The sequence below is a fragment of the Malania oleifera genome, chromosome 2, assembly GCF_029873635.1.
Source record: "Malania oleifera isolate guangnan ecotype guangnan chromosome 2, ASM2987363v1, whole genome shotgun sequence".
NCBI lineage: Eukaryota > Viridiplantae > Streptophyta > Magnoliopsida > Santalales > Ximeniaceae > Malania > Malania oleifera.
In genome coordinates, this window is record NC_080418.1 from 33863497 (window position 1) to 33881575 (window position 18079).

The window sequence follows — 18079 nt, forward strand, 5'->3', positions numbered from 1 at the left end:
GATAGTGCAACCTGACGAACATGACGTTGAAGAGATCCTTGCAAACAGAAAGTTCATATCCTCAAGGAAGAAGCGGCAGAAGTTCCTAGTGAAGTGGAAATGCCTTGATGACAAAGAAATCAGTTGGATTTCTGCGGAAGATATTCAACCGTTCGTGGACAAATTTGAAGTGTACCTACCACCAAAAGTCTACGAGGACGTTGACCGCATAAGTGGGGGAGAATGTCACGAGCTAAGCTTGTTCAGAGCATTATGCTTGCCTGTGATCGCTTATTCCATGTGCTTAGGATGGGTTTCCATCATGTAAATACTAGTGTAGGGTTATTTTCTGCTAGTAGAGCCTTTGTAAGTCAAATAAGGTAGTATGACTCCTCGGTCACTTTGATGTTTCCTAGTGTCAGGATGATAATTACATAAAAACCTCTTTAGGGGAGGGTGAGTGTTCATCAGTCATTGTAAAACTCACTAGCAATTGTCAACGTGCTTAGCCTACTTGTCTCCCTCGCTAAGTACACCATGTCAACGGAGGATTTGTTAATGAATTACGTTTGCTTCAATATTTACTGCTTGCTTGCCACGACTTTCATGAATTGATTACTGTTTCCGCTGCTATCTGAATGAATGTTAATGAAAGTGCTTCGTGGATGAATGTTGGTAAACGATAGGCTGACTAGTTAAGCAAGAGTGCTTTAGCTAGCGCTGCACGACTCTTCACAACGGTGTAAAAATAGTTAGACCGTGACAGGAGGTCATGCAACTCCTATTCACTGATGACATGGGAGGATGACCCTTTTTACATGCTGAATTTGAGATATATCTTGGTATGGTTTGAGGTGGTTTCTAGTCTGAAAGTAAACCTTGGATAAAGTGAAATCATTCCAGTTGGAGAAAATGTAGGTTGGCCTCTCCTTGCTGGTCTTCTGGATGCAAAATGTGTACTTTCCATATTAATTACCATGGGGCTACCTCTTGGCGCCAAATTTAAAGATGAAGGAGTGTGGGATAGGGGTGAGCAAACGGTCGGTTCGGCCAGATTCGGTTAATTATCCGAATTAACCGAAAATTTCGGTTAATAAATTCTGTTAACCGAACCGACCGAACAAGGAAAGCTACCTGAACCGAACCTGGCCGAATTCCTTTTCAGGTAATTCGGTTAACCGAATCTAATCGAAATAATTAAAATTAATTATTAAAGAATGGAATATGTACCTGAGTCACTGAATCGATCCATCCAGCTACTGGAAGAGGGATTTGGGATCGGGATCGGGATGAGAACAGAGAACTAGGAAGTGGGAAGAGGGGCTTAGCCGCCGGCGCTTAGGGCCTGAGCCTCAAGCAAAGCAACGAAGATTGAAGAGACGATTTGCGAAGAGGGAGAAGGAGAAGTGGAGAAGGACTGCCTACTAAGTCTGGCGGAGGGAAACAAAAGGACTGAAATCTGAAGGAGAAGGAGAATTGAGGTCTGAGACTGAGAGGGGAGACTGGAGAGGCTGTGGCGTAGAGGAGACTTCGAAGGAGAACTGGAGAACGAAAATTAAGGGTCCGAGACGCCGAGACGGAGTCATCGAGAAGCTGCGACGCAGATGAGACTTGAGAGGACACGTACAGTTGGCCAGTCGGGGCCGTCTGGCACAGAGGAGACTGGAGAGGACCTAGCATATATATCTATTTTATATTTAAATTTTAATTAATTCTTAATTCGGGTAATTCGGTTAACCGAATTAAATTTTTTCATAACCGACCTGATAACCGATTACTCGAAATTTAGCGAGCCCATAACCGAACCGACCGACCCCTATTTGTTAACCGAACCGAACTGACCGAAATTGATCGGTTAATTCGGGTTTCCCCGAATTATGCTCACCCCTAGTGTGGGATACCATTTTTGAGAAATTTGAAAAAAGGCTGGCTGGATGGAAGAGGAATTTCTTATCAAAAGGTGGCAGACTCACTCTCATCAATAGCACCTTGACAAATCTCCCTATTTACTTCATCTCTCCTCCCCGTTCCAACTTCAATTGCCAAGAGACTTGAAGGAATCCAAAGGAGGTTTCTTTGGGGAAGCTTCGAGGCAGAATTCGGATTTCACCTTGTCAAATGGGGCATGGTGAAAGAACCCTTTCATTTAGGAGGCTTGGGTTTGAAGTCCTTCCACATTTTCAACAAAGCCCTATTAAGGAAATGGCTATGGAGATTCGTGATTGAGAAAGATCACCTTTGGTGGGGAATTATTGCTGTGAAATACAGGCTTGAACATAACTGTTGGATCTCCCAGCGGACCCAGCCTAACAGAGGACCACATGGTGTAGGAGTGGAATTTCAATAGGAAAGGCTGGAATGTTTTTGCTTCATATATCATGTTTCAGGTGGGGAAGGGGAACAACATTTATTTTTGGCATAACCTGTGGTGCGATCAAGAAGCTCTTAGCGTCCTATTCCCAGCCATCTATAACTTGGCATGTGATAAAGTTGCTTGGGTCAGTCAGTACCTTCAAACCTCAGATCAGGGCCTCTTTTGGAACAACCCCTTCCTTAGAAATGTGGATGATTGGGAACTCAACCAGCTCACGGATTTCTATAGCTTTCTCTACAGCTACCAAAACTATATAATAGCACTGATCTCCCTTTTTGGACCTTTGAAGTGAAGGGTGCCTTCAGTGTTAGATCCTTCTACAGGAAGCTCTTTCCATTGGTGTCAAGCAACTTTATTTTCTCTTGGACTCAAATTTGGAAGACTTCAGCCCCCACAAAAGTTGCCTTCCTTGCTTGGGAGGCAGGCAACCCATGGTAAGATTTTGACTATGGATAACTTGCAGAGAAGGGGTCTGTCAGTTGTCAATAGATGTATCCTTTACTTGGTTGACACAGAATCGGCTGAACAGATCCTCCTTCACTGTGCTTGCACAAGGAATCTCTGGAATACAGTGCTGTCTCTAATCAGACAAAGGTGGGTTATCCCAGAGTTGGGTTATCCTCTAACTCTGGGAAGGGAGCTCTGGGCCTGGAAAGGGATTCAGGCCACAAGGGCAAAAATAAAGGCTTTGTCCTTCATTCCCCTTGCAATTTTCTCGTGTGTTTGGAATGATAGGAATAGGCGAGTGTCCAAAAATTCATCCTCAACAATCCAAATCAGCAAAGAACACTGGTTTACTACAGTTAACCGCTGGCGTATTAGGACTGTTATTAATGATTTTGATGTAATATTTGATTTGTGTGACACCCTTCTGGGTTACCATGGGCTGGCATCCCCTTGATGCCTCTTCAATACAGTTTCCTTTACCTATTAAAAAAAAAAAAAAGTGAAAAGCATGCAGCTTCCTGTGTCATTGAACCAGAGGAAGATTCGACACTTATTGTGGAGACTGATAAAATAATTGATTATTGTTTTCTGGAAAATAAATTAATTGATTATACTAGATTCTTGATGTTGCAATCACATACTGGAGACAGAAATTAAGTTTTAAGTCTGAATATAAAGGAGGGAAAGCAGTGACTGCTAAGAACTCCAAATTGCTGATGACTCATATTGGCAAGATAGTGATAGTGCCAAGGTTCAGCCTACACTGAGTGCAATTGCAATTGTGTTCTACATTCTTGGAATGAAGAAAAAATTTCCGTAATACAAGTCATTGCTTTCGGCAATTGCGTGGTGTTTGGCCTAAAGGATGTCAAGGTGTACCAAGGTTTTTGGCCTATGGGTGCATATTCATAATCATGGAGGGATGAAGATTGGAGTCTATGTAATGTCCAACTAAGAAATGTACCTAGATAAGACACGAAAGAATGAGATAAAATATTTATGGTATGGGCAACTTGGATATGTAAGCTATCACAAGCTCTAAGATAATGATGAAAAATGTCCATGCTCAAACTACGTACAAGAATGCAACATCCATCGACAATACTTGTCTAGAGAGTTTGTAACAAAATGGAATGGCAGAAAAAAAGAATTGGTATGTCGAAGTAATAAAGTATGCTAAATGCCAAGAATGTTTGGGCTGAGTACATCAAGATAGTAGAGCACATGATTAATAGGCTGCCTCGAGCAAAGCTTGGGTTTATTTGACCCTTTGAGAGAAGCCACGGGACATCAAACTCACCATAAATCACTCCTAAGTATTCGGTTGTGTATGCTATGTATTTGTGCATGATCACTTACGTAGCAAGCTTGACAAAAAGGCAATTCATTGCATATTTATGATAACTGAAGTAAGGAATGAAGATTTTGTTTTGTTTTTTGTTTTTCAAATAGCAAAAGAAGAGATTTCATTAATAAGAGAAGAATTTACAAAGAGGAGAATAAGGCATCTCCCATAAAAATTCTGGAAAAATCTAGGAAAAGGAACTAAAAACACAAATAAATATTATGAAATATCAAAGCAAAAATTCCTCCAATCTTGCTGAATTTTCGAAAAGCTCTCTCCCTTAAAGCATCCAAAGCCAATGGATCATAAAGAGGTCAAGTAATGAATCTTTTCCAAACCAGCTGCCAATTCAATTTTTTCTCTGAAAAAATCTGTGCAGTTCACTCCAACCATAAATCCACAGCACTGCAAATATACCACATTTCCGTAGAACAGACCAATCCTTCCTTCTTCAAAACCTTCAAAAGACAGCCAACATTCCTTCCATTGACATTGGACAAAACCCAAGCTTCTCCCAACATGCTAAATAATTTATTCTAGATGCTCCAAGCAAAATCACATTGTAAGAATAAATGAGATGCTGATTCAAAATTCACATAACAAAGCACAAAAACATTTGGAGACAAGGCCTTAAAAGGATTCCTGAGTTGCAAAAAAATTATTAGTATTGATTCTATTAAGCATAGTCAACCAAATGAAAGCCTTAATCTTTGGGGGAGCTTTGTCCTTCCAAATACATGAGAATAGAGGAAAACAAGAGGTTGAATGGGTCAAAACTCAAGAAGAGATTTACAAAAATATATCCTTGAATGATCCAAAGCCCAAGGTCGAGTATCCGTAGCTGAAGAAAGATGACAGTTGTTCAATAACAACAACATGGATAAGGGTTCTAGCAACTCTCTGTCATTTAGAGATCTTCTGAAATGAAAGTTCCAAGAAAGCAGATAGCTAACCGAATTTACTAGAAAAAAGAAATCAAAGTATCATGCCTTGAGCTCAAACGAAAGAGACGAGGATAAGATGTGAATAGAACATTATTCTCCAACCATAGATCTTTCCAAAAACGAATCCTAGAACACCTGCCCACGACAAAATTAATGTGAGGAGTGAATAAGGGATAATATGAGAAATAGATCTCCATGGGCTCTCCGAAGAACATTGCTAACTATCATTGGTATCCTACCCGTTCACACCAATTTATGCTTACTTCTACTCGCTTTATGCCAAAAGGAATGATCTTTTAAGGGAAAACACCATAACCATTTAGCTTGGAGAGCAATGTTTTTAGACACCAAATTTCCAAGACCCTAGGCCTCCTTTCATTTTAGACTGTTAGACCTCATCCCACCTAACTAAGTGATCTTGGAAACCCCCAACTCCATACAGTAAGAAATCTCTCATTATTTTCTTAATCCTATTTGCAATCCCCAATGGAATTTTCAAAATTAACAAATAAAATAAGGGATACTAGATAATCAAGCCTGAATAAAGGTGATTCTACCCCCAAGGGAAAAGAGTGCCCCCCTTCCAACCATCCAGCCTCTTCGCCATTCTTTCCACTAATAGGTTTCAAAACTCCATTGATCTTAGGATTTCCTTTTCAAAGGGACCCCTAAGTAAGTCAAAGGCACCTCTAAAAGACCACACCCCACCTCAAAAGCCCGCTACCTAGTACACTCAAGAGGCACATTAATATTAGCTAGTCCACTTTTCCCCAAATTTAATTTAAGCGTTGACACCCTTTCAAAGACATGGAGGATACCCAAAATACATCTGAAAGAAAGGTTATGTTCATCCAGATAGAAAATAGTATTATCCTCAAACTGAAGATGAGAAACCGCCACACCATCTCTCCCCACTTATAGACCTTTCACCAACCCTCGATCCATAGCCCTATCCACAATTCTGCTCAACACATCAACTACTAGGATTAACAAAAAAAAGGGAAGAGTGGGTCCCCTTGTCTAATGCCTCTTGAAACCCTAAACCAAGACTTGGGTTCCCCATTCACAACAATAGAGAACCATACATTAGATAAGCAACCCCTTAACCACTTGCACCAATGCTCACCAAAACCCTTTCTCACAAAAATTTTGTCCAAACAATTCCAACTAAATCTGTCATAATCCTTCACGGATCCCCTCTTCTTTCTCCTACTAATTTCCTTGAGCCCCACACTCAGCCTATTAGCTAGAACTTTTGTGATATTCTTATAAACACTAGAGACTAGACTTTATAAGTTTGAAGTCCTCTATCTTAATGGACCTTGATTTCTTAGGAACAAGGGTAAGAACAAATAAAAGTGGAGTTAATGCTCTTACTTAGTGTTCCATTCTCATAAAATTCAGTAAAAGACTTCAAGCAAGTCATCCTTAATAGTATCCCGGTAGTCTTGGAAAAAAGCTAGATTTAAACCATCCAAATCGGAGTCTTATACCTCTTCATTCTCAAAACTAACCCCCTCACCTCCTTCTCCTCAAAAGGTCTCTCTAACCAAAGCATCTGATCCCTAAAAAAGGGTTTCCACTCTAACCCCACAACCATTGATCTACAAACCTCTTCTTCAGAATACAGATTATTGAAAAATTAGATAACTTAGAGGCTATCCTATTAGGATCATTAATAATTCTCACTCCTCATATCTTGAACTCTCTATTCACATTTTTCCTCATCTTTCCATTAGCTAGCCTATGGAAGAAGCTAGTATTACAATCTTCTTCTTTGACCCATTTAAAATTTGGTCTTCTGTTTCCATCTTCTCATTTCCTTAAAAATCACATCCTCTAATTCATTCTTTAAAAGAGATCATTTTCTCCTCCTCACTTTCTAAAAGATTAGACACCTCTTCTTTCTATCCAAAAGACCCAACTAAGATGCTGGCTTTTCTAATTCTAAGATCCTCAGGTGCCTCTTTATTCCAAAATCTTAGTTTCTCTTTCAAAGGTAGGAAGGAATGAAGATGTTTTGGTCTATGATTGGTCACTATACTGTAGCAATGTAGTGTTCGATGAGGCATCATCATGGTGTGGTCATTATAGGTATTATTTCTTTTGGATACAAAGGAAATTGAGGAAAGTTGCAAGACAAGATGTAGTAGGAGATGTAGATTGACATTGTCAAGCGAAGTCAAGAGTTGAGGAAGTTGATCCTTTGGAAAAGCTGAAGAAGAGCCGAGAGCTAAGTCATTATAAAAAATTGGAAGTCCATGGTAGACAAATGCATCATAGGACTATAAAGGATGATAGGCCAAGCTAATTGGAGGAGTTGGAAGAAGAAGAAGTTTCTCAGCCTCAACATCAGTAGATCAATTGGACAACAAAACGTAGGGCTGCAAATGAGTCGAGCCGAACCTAACTTTAACACGTTCAGACTTGGCTCGATATACTAAAGGCTCAGGTCGAGCCTGGGCTCAAATCAAAACGAGCTCAAAAATATGAGCTCTAGCTTGAGCTCGACTCTGTTTGCCCACACCTAACTGAAAAATCCAAAATTTAAATAAAGCCCATAATAAAATTGACACATTTTTAAGGCCCTTTATAATATTAAATGGGCTTTTGAGGAGCCCCAAGACGAGCGGCCCAACCACAAAGTTTTAAACTTTATTAATGGCTTTGGGTTCATTGTGGTTGTTGGAAGGAGGGATGGATATAAGGGGAGGAAGGGTCTTCCCTTCTTCTCCTAGTCGATGTGGGACAAGAGCCAACACTCTTTTAGTTGAAACATGGACATTGCAGTATGGTGGATTGACTATTGAGGTATTGAAAGAGATCATGTTCAACAGTGAATAGCATCGAGGGCAAACTGGTTTTATCCAATTTTTCCATCTGGGTATCAACAATTTTTCTCATTAAAGGTCGACAAGGAAAATATTGGATTGATTGCCACAGAAATGTACAGCAAGAAATTGAGAAAATTGACTTTAAAGCGAGCAAGGAGCACTGCAACATTTTGAAGGTGTGGGAAGTGATGTCTAGAAGATGTAGGCAGTGGTGAAGAAGCACACCAACTATTTGTTTGGGTTGACATCCATAGTCCATGCAAATGACGAAGAAGGTGATGGTGACCAAAACCCTGCGATTCCAAAAGAAACCAAAATTGGAAAAACTTGATGCATATTAGACGGAGAGGAGGTGTGCAGCAAAACAAAGGGGGAGGTAGAAGGGGTCTATAGAGAACAGGGACTGATTTTGGATTGTGGACGGATGGATGTAACTATGTGGGAGTGTGGTTTAGGGAAAAATTTGGGCAGGGGAAGATTTAGTTGGCCTTCTGGGGCTACTTGTGAAGGAGATTTCAAGGGTGGGAACATGGGTGGGGAGGCCACCTATACTTGGGAATAATGTCTAAAAAATTAATGATAATATATTAATAAAATACATAATATTAGAAATAAATATATTCAATTGGTGTTTGTTCCTAATCCAAGCTTATTATTGAGCCCTACCACGTTTTTAACTAAGCTACTCATGAGCCAAAACGAGCCAAGCTCATCTGTGTTCTAGCTCGGCTCGTTTATAAAACGAGCTTGGGAGTTGGGCTTGTGAATTGATCATTTACATAATAAGTCAGCCTGAATGAGCTCTTACCAAGTTGAGCTCCCGAGCTGCTCATGAGTGGCTGGGTTTGTTTGCAGCCCTAATGAAAAACAAATTTGAGATATGAAAATGCATCTTTGATTGAAGATGATGTTGTATATGAGCACATTAAGACAGAAGACCAAGTTTCAGAATTGTTTACTAAAGGACTTAGCAGTGTTAAGTTTGAAGGATTTAGAAGGCAACTTGATATGAATTTTAGAACAGCATTGAGAGATGTATTGCGAGAGCATCGTGTCTCTCACTCCAGAACTTTCTCTCTCTAGAATTCTCTCTGTTTCTCTTAAAATCCGAGGCATGTTGCTGCCTCGCTTCATGAGATCTACGGAAGGTAGACTAATTGCTGTGCCTTGCTGCAGGAAATTTCCAGAATAATTGAGTTGGTTATAACCGACTTACAGCTACTGTAGAAGGAGATCAAGGCTCCACTGCTATGTGCATCCAAAGAAGATGGTGCAAAAAATCAAATGTGTGTGCTGTGTACAAGAGAAGAAAATGTGTGTGAGCATGAAAGTAGATTGTGCGAGTGCTGTGTGGGTGCGTGGAAAGTGTGAGCTAGTGGCAGTATGGTGAGTGTGAGTGAGAGTGCTGGTGTATTATAATTGTGGGATATCCTTCTGCAGATGTGAGTGTGTTTTGAGTTTGAGTGTGAGTGCCTTGTGATTCCAAATTTAAGGTTCTAGGCACCAAATTTATTTTGCTTAAATTAATAAAGTCATCTTTGCTTGGTCCACCACCTCCAATTCCCAACAACTACTTCATACAGAAGAAATCCATTTGGAAAAAAAGTCATCATATATCTGCTCATATTTTAATTTGTATTTGGGTCATTGACTACTATGGTCCAATTTATTTGTTGGTTGTGCATCATCTCATGTGTGAAACATGACCAGTGAAGGTGCTTTAGAATCTGTGCCTTAGCTCTGTTCCTGTCATATAAGAATGCTACTTCTATAATGTTCATAAAATGAAACATTGATTTCATGGATTTGAAATATACTACTTATCTATTGCAGATGGATGGTAAATACCAGCATCCAAGTATCCAACTTTTCATTATGGTATTAAAGCCTTTAGCAGGGAGCATTGGGAACATGAATGGAAGGTGTCTTGAGCAAATTGATGAGGCTGAAACAAGAGAATTGGAACATGAAGGAGATGACAGCGTAGGGAGCAGTAATGTTAACAAATTAGATGATTGTGGCTGTGACAAAGTCGAGGAGGATAGTATGCTACTAACAAGACTACAAAATGGGAAGCTTAGTGAATGGGATGCAAGAAGATATGCCTCCATGGCTGCACGGCTTCTTCGAGATGTCAAGATAACCTAAAATCATCAGGTTTGGTAATTGCTCTATGTGATTTTATCTTTTTCACTATTTCCTTTTTCTCTTAGGCATGCTATTTTGACAGGACTTTTGTGTTAGTATAATATTTATTACTTTCCTTTCTGCAAACAAGTTGGACCATATAATGAGAAGCTATTGATTCATAAAATAAACAAATAAATCAATAAATATAATCATTGGCTGCCAATATGCCATAGGAAGCTGAAACTACCAATGCGGTTTTGCATTCCCATGGTTCCCCTAAAGTTAACCTCTATTTGTCAGAAGATCGGTTAACATTGGCATTCATCCATGACATTCAATCTCCTTACCACTTCAAATATTCTGCTTTCATTTGTTTCCATGGAAAAATAAATCTAAGAAAAAGGAGCTTGGAATTTTACCACCAAGAACAAATCCATATTCAAGTCTCTCCTAAGCATATGTGGTAAAGTAAGAGGGTTATAACAACTGATGTTTTGTTTGTTCGACTTAGCGAGCTAATTGGTATGACACAAGGAGACTATCCCAATTGCACCCTTCTGCAGAAAGCCAGTAGAACCTATCCTCAACTAAGACAATGGTCTTGGCTTCATTCAAATGATCAACTAACACACCGGCATGCGACTCCCAAGCTAAGAAATCCTAAAAAGAAGTTTTGGTTATGCATAGTATGGTTCCACTAGATGAGTTACTCATGGATGAAAAAGTCAAAATGGTCTTGACAGTTTGCCTCAGTCACTTCTTGAAAACTGAGCCTAAAATCAAAACTAGCATAATACTCATCCTTAAGTGCTTAAATCCTATGATCTCAATAGTTATGTGGCCATCAAGAACTACCATATTCTAGAACGCATTGGAATGATATTTGAGAACAAAAGTATGCTCAATTAAGGAACTTTACCCAACCAACATGCTTAGCACTGAACCTCCTTTTTTGCGAACTCAAATACCTTGAAGTAACGTGATCAAAATAGAGTACAGCTTCTTGAGGTAGAAGATAACTCCCAATGATGGAGGGATCTCACCAAGACATAAAGATCTTTATTATACACATGACATTTTTTCTTAGCTTGTGAGAGCTTCTCATTGAAAAATGTTCTGACTCCTTTTAACTCAATAGTCCACCTATAACTACCCTTGGGGACATCCCAAGTAACCCTTATGCTACATTTGGGAGCATGGATTTCATTCCTTGGATTTAAATTTAGTTGATTTGGACAAATTTTAGTACAAAATATTACGTCTTATCCAAATACAATACAAATCCAAATCCAAGGCCTCTCTAAACATAAGGTAAAGGAATTTACCGTATCTGAGTAAAATCAATGGTTTTCTACTTAATTTCTCTAAAGTCCTAGCAATTGAAGGGGTTTGGTGAAAGTCCCCTTTCTTAAGGAATTAAGTGACTAGGCATAATAGTGCCAAAATCCCTAATGAGTCACCTAAATGGAAAGTGGTTATGTTGTGAAATCTACAAACCTTAGATATAGTATCTGGCATAGGCTATTCTATTATGGATCTATCTTTATTAGGTTGGCATACCTTCCCGAAAATCACATAAATGATCACACTAGGATGCCAAAAAGTGCACTTCTTGAGGTTATAATACAACTTGGCTTCCATTAGCGACAAAAATTTGATAGAGATGAACCAAGTGCTCCACAGCCATTCTGTGGACCATAATATCATAAAACTAGATTAATAAGGATTTTCCTATGAGTGTCTATGAGACGTTTCATAACCTTTATAGAGTTGCTAAAGCCTAGAGGCATAATTCAGTCGAAGAGGCTTGACTAACCACTTGAATAAACCATCCTAGGTCTTAATGTAGTTTTCTTGTCGTGTCTAATATGGTGGTGATCACTGCATGGATTAATCTTGGAGTACCAACTAGAGTGACTATTATATCAAGCATGACCTCTAGTCTAGGTATGTGAAACCTATAATTGATGGTAATCTTGTTAATCACTTACATCCTCTATGATCCATCATTCTTAGAGGCCAAAAAGGCCAGCACGACGCAATGACTAAGGCTATGCCTCACAAAATCCTTCTTTACAAGCTATCCTACCTTCATAATCAATTATGCATGCACCTTAGGATTCAACTTGTAGTGGGGAAGATTGTGGCACACTGAGTATCTATCGTGGGTGGCAATTGTGAAAACACTTGAAACTTAGTCAACGTATCTCCTACAATAGGAGACAACTCATGTATGCAGAATGACTAACCTCCAAAGGGATCTTCTTGACTATAATTACTGTCAAGTACTTATTGTTCATGCCTTCCTTTTTAAATACCCTAAATTTTAGGATATGGGTAGCTTTCTTAACTGGATTGTGGGGCCGCCTTATTTCTAGAGTATTTGGGTGTGGCTTGGCAAAATGTTGAGAATTATATTCATTTGCTTGTGCCCAAATACATAAATGTTCTCCTTACATTGTTTACATTCAAAACATATAACCAAGAATGCCTGGACATTGGCCACATCCATGGGTAACATATATCACAGACTTGCAGTAAACCTCATACCAACAATCTTCTAACTAGGTGGGCATTGTGCACATCTTTGTAACCGGAAATGGGGTTTTGTGTGACCAAGCTACTCGAAAAAGCTAGGGGGGTGGCTATACTTTAACATTCAATTTAACGAAAGCAACCTTAGGCACAACATTTATATTGTTACTCCCATCAATATATTACAAGACCTGCACAACATCTGATGAAGTGTAGAGGATAGTGGTCCTCTTCCATTTGTCATTATTCACAGAAGTGGATGAAACACATCTCACGACACTGACATGGATGTCATCATCTATTTCATTCTCATCTTCAGAGTACTCAATGGCATCTGCAACTTGATATTCAATCTTGTTTGGGTCCATTTGCTCATACTCTAAAGCCAAGGCTTATTGGGGACGTTGAGCAATCATATGAACTCTAGCATAAAATGATGACATGAACTCTAGAACTACAAGCCTATGGATCATTGAAAGATGCATTTGCTGCTCCATAGTCCTAAGACTCCTAGTAATACTCTTTGTAGAAGTAGACTAGGAAATTTTCCTAAACTATGAAACGGGTTTAGATTGTGCACAAACTTCTTGGCAAGGCCGTTTGGTGGGCATCCTCGAGGGTCTTAGGAGAATAATACTTAACCTCTCCTATAAAGAAGTTTTGTTTTTTTTGAAAAAAATCTATCATAATTTCCTTTTAATACTATTAAAAAACTTGGTGATTATGTGATGTGTCAGTATTACTAGTATGGAGCATAAGCTCCTTGATCTAGTTAATATAACTAGTCACAGTTAAGGTTTGTTAATGGTTTAAGGATTGCCCAAATAACTAATTCTTAAAGGAGAAGGAAGGTACTCCTTTATTTTAAGGTTTGTTTATGGTTTTAGAGTTGCACAAATAACAAGTTCTTGTAGGAGGGAAGCTATTCATTCTCTGTTTCAAGGCCTTCCATTGAGTGACGGGTTTGTCCTTGAAGGTTCTGTTGAACATTTTGCCAATAGTTCCCAGCTAACATCATCTGGAAAAGCAAATCTATCCTTGCATGCAACATGGTTTTAAATGTCCGTGAAATTGTTGAAATTTTGGTCAAAATTTTCGATTTCCATCATCCTTGAAATCGAATGGCAGTTGATTTTTGTTTTACATAATTTTTAATTTTTGTCAAAACTTCAACCAATTATCTGAAATTGATTGAAATCTTGAAATTTTAGCGAAAATTGTTGAAATTTTAACTTTAAAATGAAGTTTTCTTAGAATTCAAACGAGAGATTTAGGAGCGAAGTGAAATTTCTCTCTTTATTTTTTTTTCTTTTATTAAAACAAAAAAATTATAATGGGAGCTTTTGAAATTATATAAAAAATAAACTTACAACAACATTTTATCTAACCATTCATGTCTAAATTATCATTATTTGTATAATAAATAACATTTAAATGATTTAGGAATTTCATTTGCATTAATTGAATGTGTTAAATGCACATTATCTTACAAATGTGTTTGATATACATATTATATTACAACTTTCCCACCTTATACACAACATAGATGTATTTAACTTGTAATATATTAGTTGTAAAACTTATATTATTACGTGTATTAACCATTTTTAAAGTTTCATAAAAAAATTCCATGATTTACTATTGGTTTCCATTATTTTTTCAAATTGAAACTGAGAGTTCAACCAAAATTTCTGTAATTTTGGAGCTTCGAAATTTGAGTCGAAATAAAAAATTAAGACCTTGGTTGTACAATAGTAGCGGAATGCTCTTAGTCAGAATAATAAGGTTCAATTATATATTTTCCAGAAAATATTAATACTAAAAATTAATTAGGCTAGCAACTAATAGACTAATTGAATGAGCTCAAGCAATATCTAATGGTGCATTTGAGAGGAATATTATCTAATGGTGCGTCTAACATAATAGTCGCACATCATCTAATGATACATCTAACATTGTGTCTAACTATGTGTGTAATAATGCTTCTAATAATGCATCTAATGATGCGTCCAACGGTGCTTCTAAAAGTGAATTTTCAATCTTTTTAATGTTTTGTACATCATCAAAAGTTTCTTTATCATACACACTCATAGTTCTGACATTCTTCCCTTTTTGATGATGACAATATTTTTTTGAATATACATTTTGGGAGAATTTTTTTAATAATAAAAGAAGATGCATTAAGAGAATGTGCAATCATAGAGAGGATACTAAATCCTAAAAAAATAAATAAAAAAGAAAAAAGAAAAAAGAAAAAAGAAAAAATAAAGCAAAACAAAAGTAAAAATCTGCTTTGATTAGCCGAGAAATCTCCTCTTTAATCCCTTCCCGTCATGTCCGGCAAACACTTCAAATTAGCTAATTCCCTCTGACCCTTCTTCACCTTGGATTTGCCACCATCAAGTTTAACTTCATTTACTCCTTTGATTAGACTGCATGAGGCCCAAGTCATCCAACAAACTTTGAGCTTCAATATCCTTCTCAGAAATTTATTCTTGAATTTGAGTAGGCAGAATTCCATCCTTACCCTTTTGTTCTCCGTTGGGGACCTCATCTTTGAACATATTAATACCCTCTAAACCTTCTAAAGGAGGAGGTGACACATAAGATAAATCCCTAAGCCAATCAATAATCTTAAAATGTCCTAATATACTCCCCTTGAATTTATGCCAACAACACGAGCATCTCAGTAGAAATTTTTTTTTTTCATCAAACTAACCTAAAGAACACTGGTATATGGCCCCTAAATTTATGCTAGCAATAAGGTGAACATTAATCATAGAAAAAAACATAGATCAACCTTCTTATCATCAAGGCATTAATCATTAATCAAATCATGCACAACAAACAACAATAATATTAAACAGACATGAATCAACCAAAAAACTATAGTATAATCAAATGATCTACAATCAACATTAGTTGTAGTTGCCAATAATACCGTACTATCTTTCAAAAAGTATCAAAAAAACAATGAAGAAACACCACTCTCCCCCTTTCTGTCAGCAGCAAAAAGCAAACAAAGTAGAGATCTTAGAAGATAAATGTTCAAATACAGTACAAATTATTTTCTCAAGCCAAATGAAATGATCTAGATTTGTGATAAGCCCTAACAAAGGGTGGGGCTGCACAAGTGCTAGTAGCTCCTCATTTTGCTTTAACAACTACTCTTGATTCTTAATGATCTAAAAGTGATCACATTCCAGCTTCCTAATTCTTGCAGACATTGCATGTTTTTTGTCAATAATGAAAATTTTTCTTTAATCTCCTCAATATGAGCATATTAATGGTTGAATTGCCAAAGAGGGAGAAAGAGCATTGCTAGAGAAGGGAGCAGATGGAGTAGATTGATCTAAGGGAGTAGAAGACCCTCTTCGAGGCAGAGTAGATGAATGTGCTCGGATCTTCTTTCTTTTTCCAGTCGGAGTCGATTTGAATGAATCTCATGGAGATGAGAGACTAATAATTATGAACATAAGGTTTTTCAATAAAAAGAGAATGTTCTCTTTCAAGACCTAGCACCCAATTTTTTGACGAGCTTGCAGAGAATGTGACCATAAGGAAGAGATGCACTCTTTCTCTTTGTAACAGCAATCATATGATTCAACATAAAAATAGGTAAATTGATAAAATGACATTTAATGAGGACTCTCAGGGATGGGAGGTCATTGTCAAAGACCATGGTCATTGATCCTTTTCTTGGCATTATGTGATGAACCCTATTTTTCATAGTAACAAGAAGGGCTGCTTCTGGTTTGGTTTTTGAATTCCTAAACAAACAGCCTGACAACCTAACCTTCCCTTTTATTTTTTATTTTATTTTTATTTTTATGTCTTGGATAGAGTGAATCCCTTCCCATGGAATTTGAAGAACTAGTCCAAGATTTTTAGTTGTTAAGTCCATATGATATTTTGACTGTCTGAGTTCTAGGGCTTTTGGAAGAACCTTTTCTAGGAAAATGACTTTTCAGGCCATACAATTTCCTGCCATGGATCAATTGGAAGGTTACTCTTTTGTGATTGGTTGTTCATAGATTCAAGTCCAAGGGAACAACCTCTGTGCATATAAATAGGGCTAAGACTCTGTATATTGTGATGACTCTCTCCTTGTGGCCCGAGGACGTCCTTTTTGGTTTTTGCACTTTGCTGCCTTGAATTTTTGACACCATTGCGCGAGAAGAACAATGAACGAGTTTTGAATAGGAAACCAAAATGCACAGAGGACAACTTGGTTAGGGTTTAAATGAGAGGAAGGAGATTGTCAACATTGGGTTTTTAGGACCCGTTTGGGTTGTCAACAATTGATGAGTATTTTGAAAATAAATAAGCATAGATTACACAAACGATTGGTTAATCTTAAACCTTTTGAAGAGATTAGGTTTAGGAGTACAATTGTGCATAGGGAAGGTAACACTATAAATTTTCTTCTTTTGAGAATTTAAAGGGTTAGCACCCTAAAACACCCATTCTATTGAACGGTTACCAAGCTTGCTTTGTGTGTGTGTGTGTGTGTGGACATTCCATTTTGAAAATAATTTTTGAAAGAAAACAAACTCTTAAAAAACTTCCATATGATGCCTAATCAAAGCACCAAAACAAATAAAAGAAAACATACATAAGAATGCAAATGATGAAACAATGCAAAGAGGATTTGAGTTCTTATTTGGTGTGGATGAATCTACAAAAGTGATTGCCTACATATCTTCGAAAGAGAAATCAAGTCATTTGTAGTTCAAAAATTGTTTTCAAAACAATTTTGAAAAAAGCAATCATTCAAAATTATTGTTGAAAAACACTAGAAGTCCTTGATTAATATTGAAACCTTCATTGAAAAACATTATTTTTATTTTGAAAATATTTAGATTAAAAATAAGTTTATACATTTTGGAAAATCACTTTTCCACCCTCAAACCAGTTCATGGATGATTGTCTTGAAATGATTTTCATTTTTGTAAAAAAACTTGTAAATGTGGTGAATTTTTGGAAGGGAAACAACAAAATTTACTTGAAACCTTGTAAAGATTTGGAGAATGTCCAAAAACCGCATGGGTGTGTGATTCCAAGGTTTTTGGAAAAAAAAAAAAAAAAATTTTTTTTGAAACCTTTGAATTGCTTTAAGAGAAGCATGATCATGCTTCGTCTCATAAAAAAATTGATTTTTGTATGAAAATCACAAAACCCCTTACAATATTATCACAAGATACACTGATCTACACTTAGAATTGTTTAGCAAATCAAATGGAGGCAAATCCTGGAGAAAAATGGAAAAAGGTACCAATTTTGTACCTCTTGTGATTTGATGCTGACGGTCGACCACCTTCTAAAATTTCAGAGGGCTGGTCGACCGCATGTAGCCTCAATGGCTACATTTTCAAGTTCATTGGAAAAATAAAAAATACACGTCTGATGAAATGGTTGTGGCTATTTGCTCCAAGAACGAATTTTCGCATAGGCCTTGTCGATTGTTTGCACAAGCTGGTCAATTGCATAC

The 18079-nt window shown here is 37.4% G+C and overlaps 1 protein-coding gene across 7 annotated transcripts in view; it reads left to right on the top strand.

Annotated features, from left to right (window-relative positions):
* LOC131147591 (uncharacterized) overlaps positions 1–18079 on the top strand; it is a 63011-nt gene that overhangs the window by 38227 nt on the left and 6705 nt on the right. For 5 of the 7 annotated variants that reach the window (XM_058097084.1, XM_058097088.1, XM_058097089.1 and 2 more), the window contains exon 10: positions 9757–10080. In XM_058097084.1, coding sequence (XP_057953067.1) covers positions 9757–10071 — 315 coding nt within the window. In that variant the 3' untranslated portion in view covers positions 10072–10080. Of the gene's footprint in view, positions 1–9756; positions 10086–18079 lie in introns of all 7 variants that reach the window. The other 2 variants (XM_058097086.1, XM_058097090.1) reach the window with 1 other exon arrangement.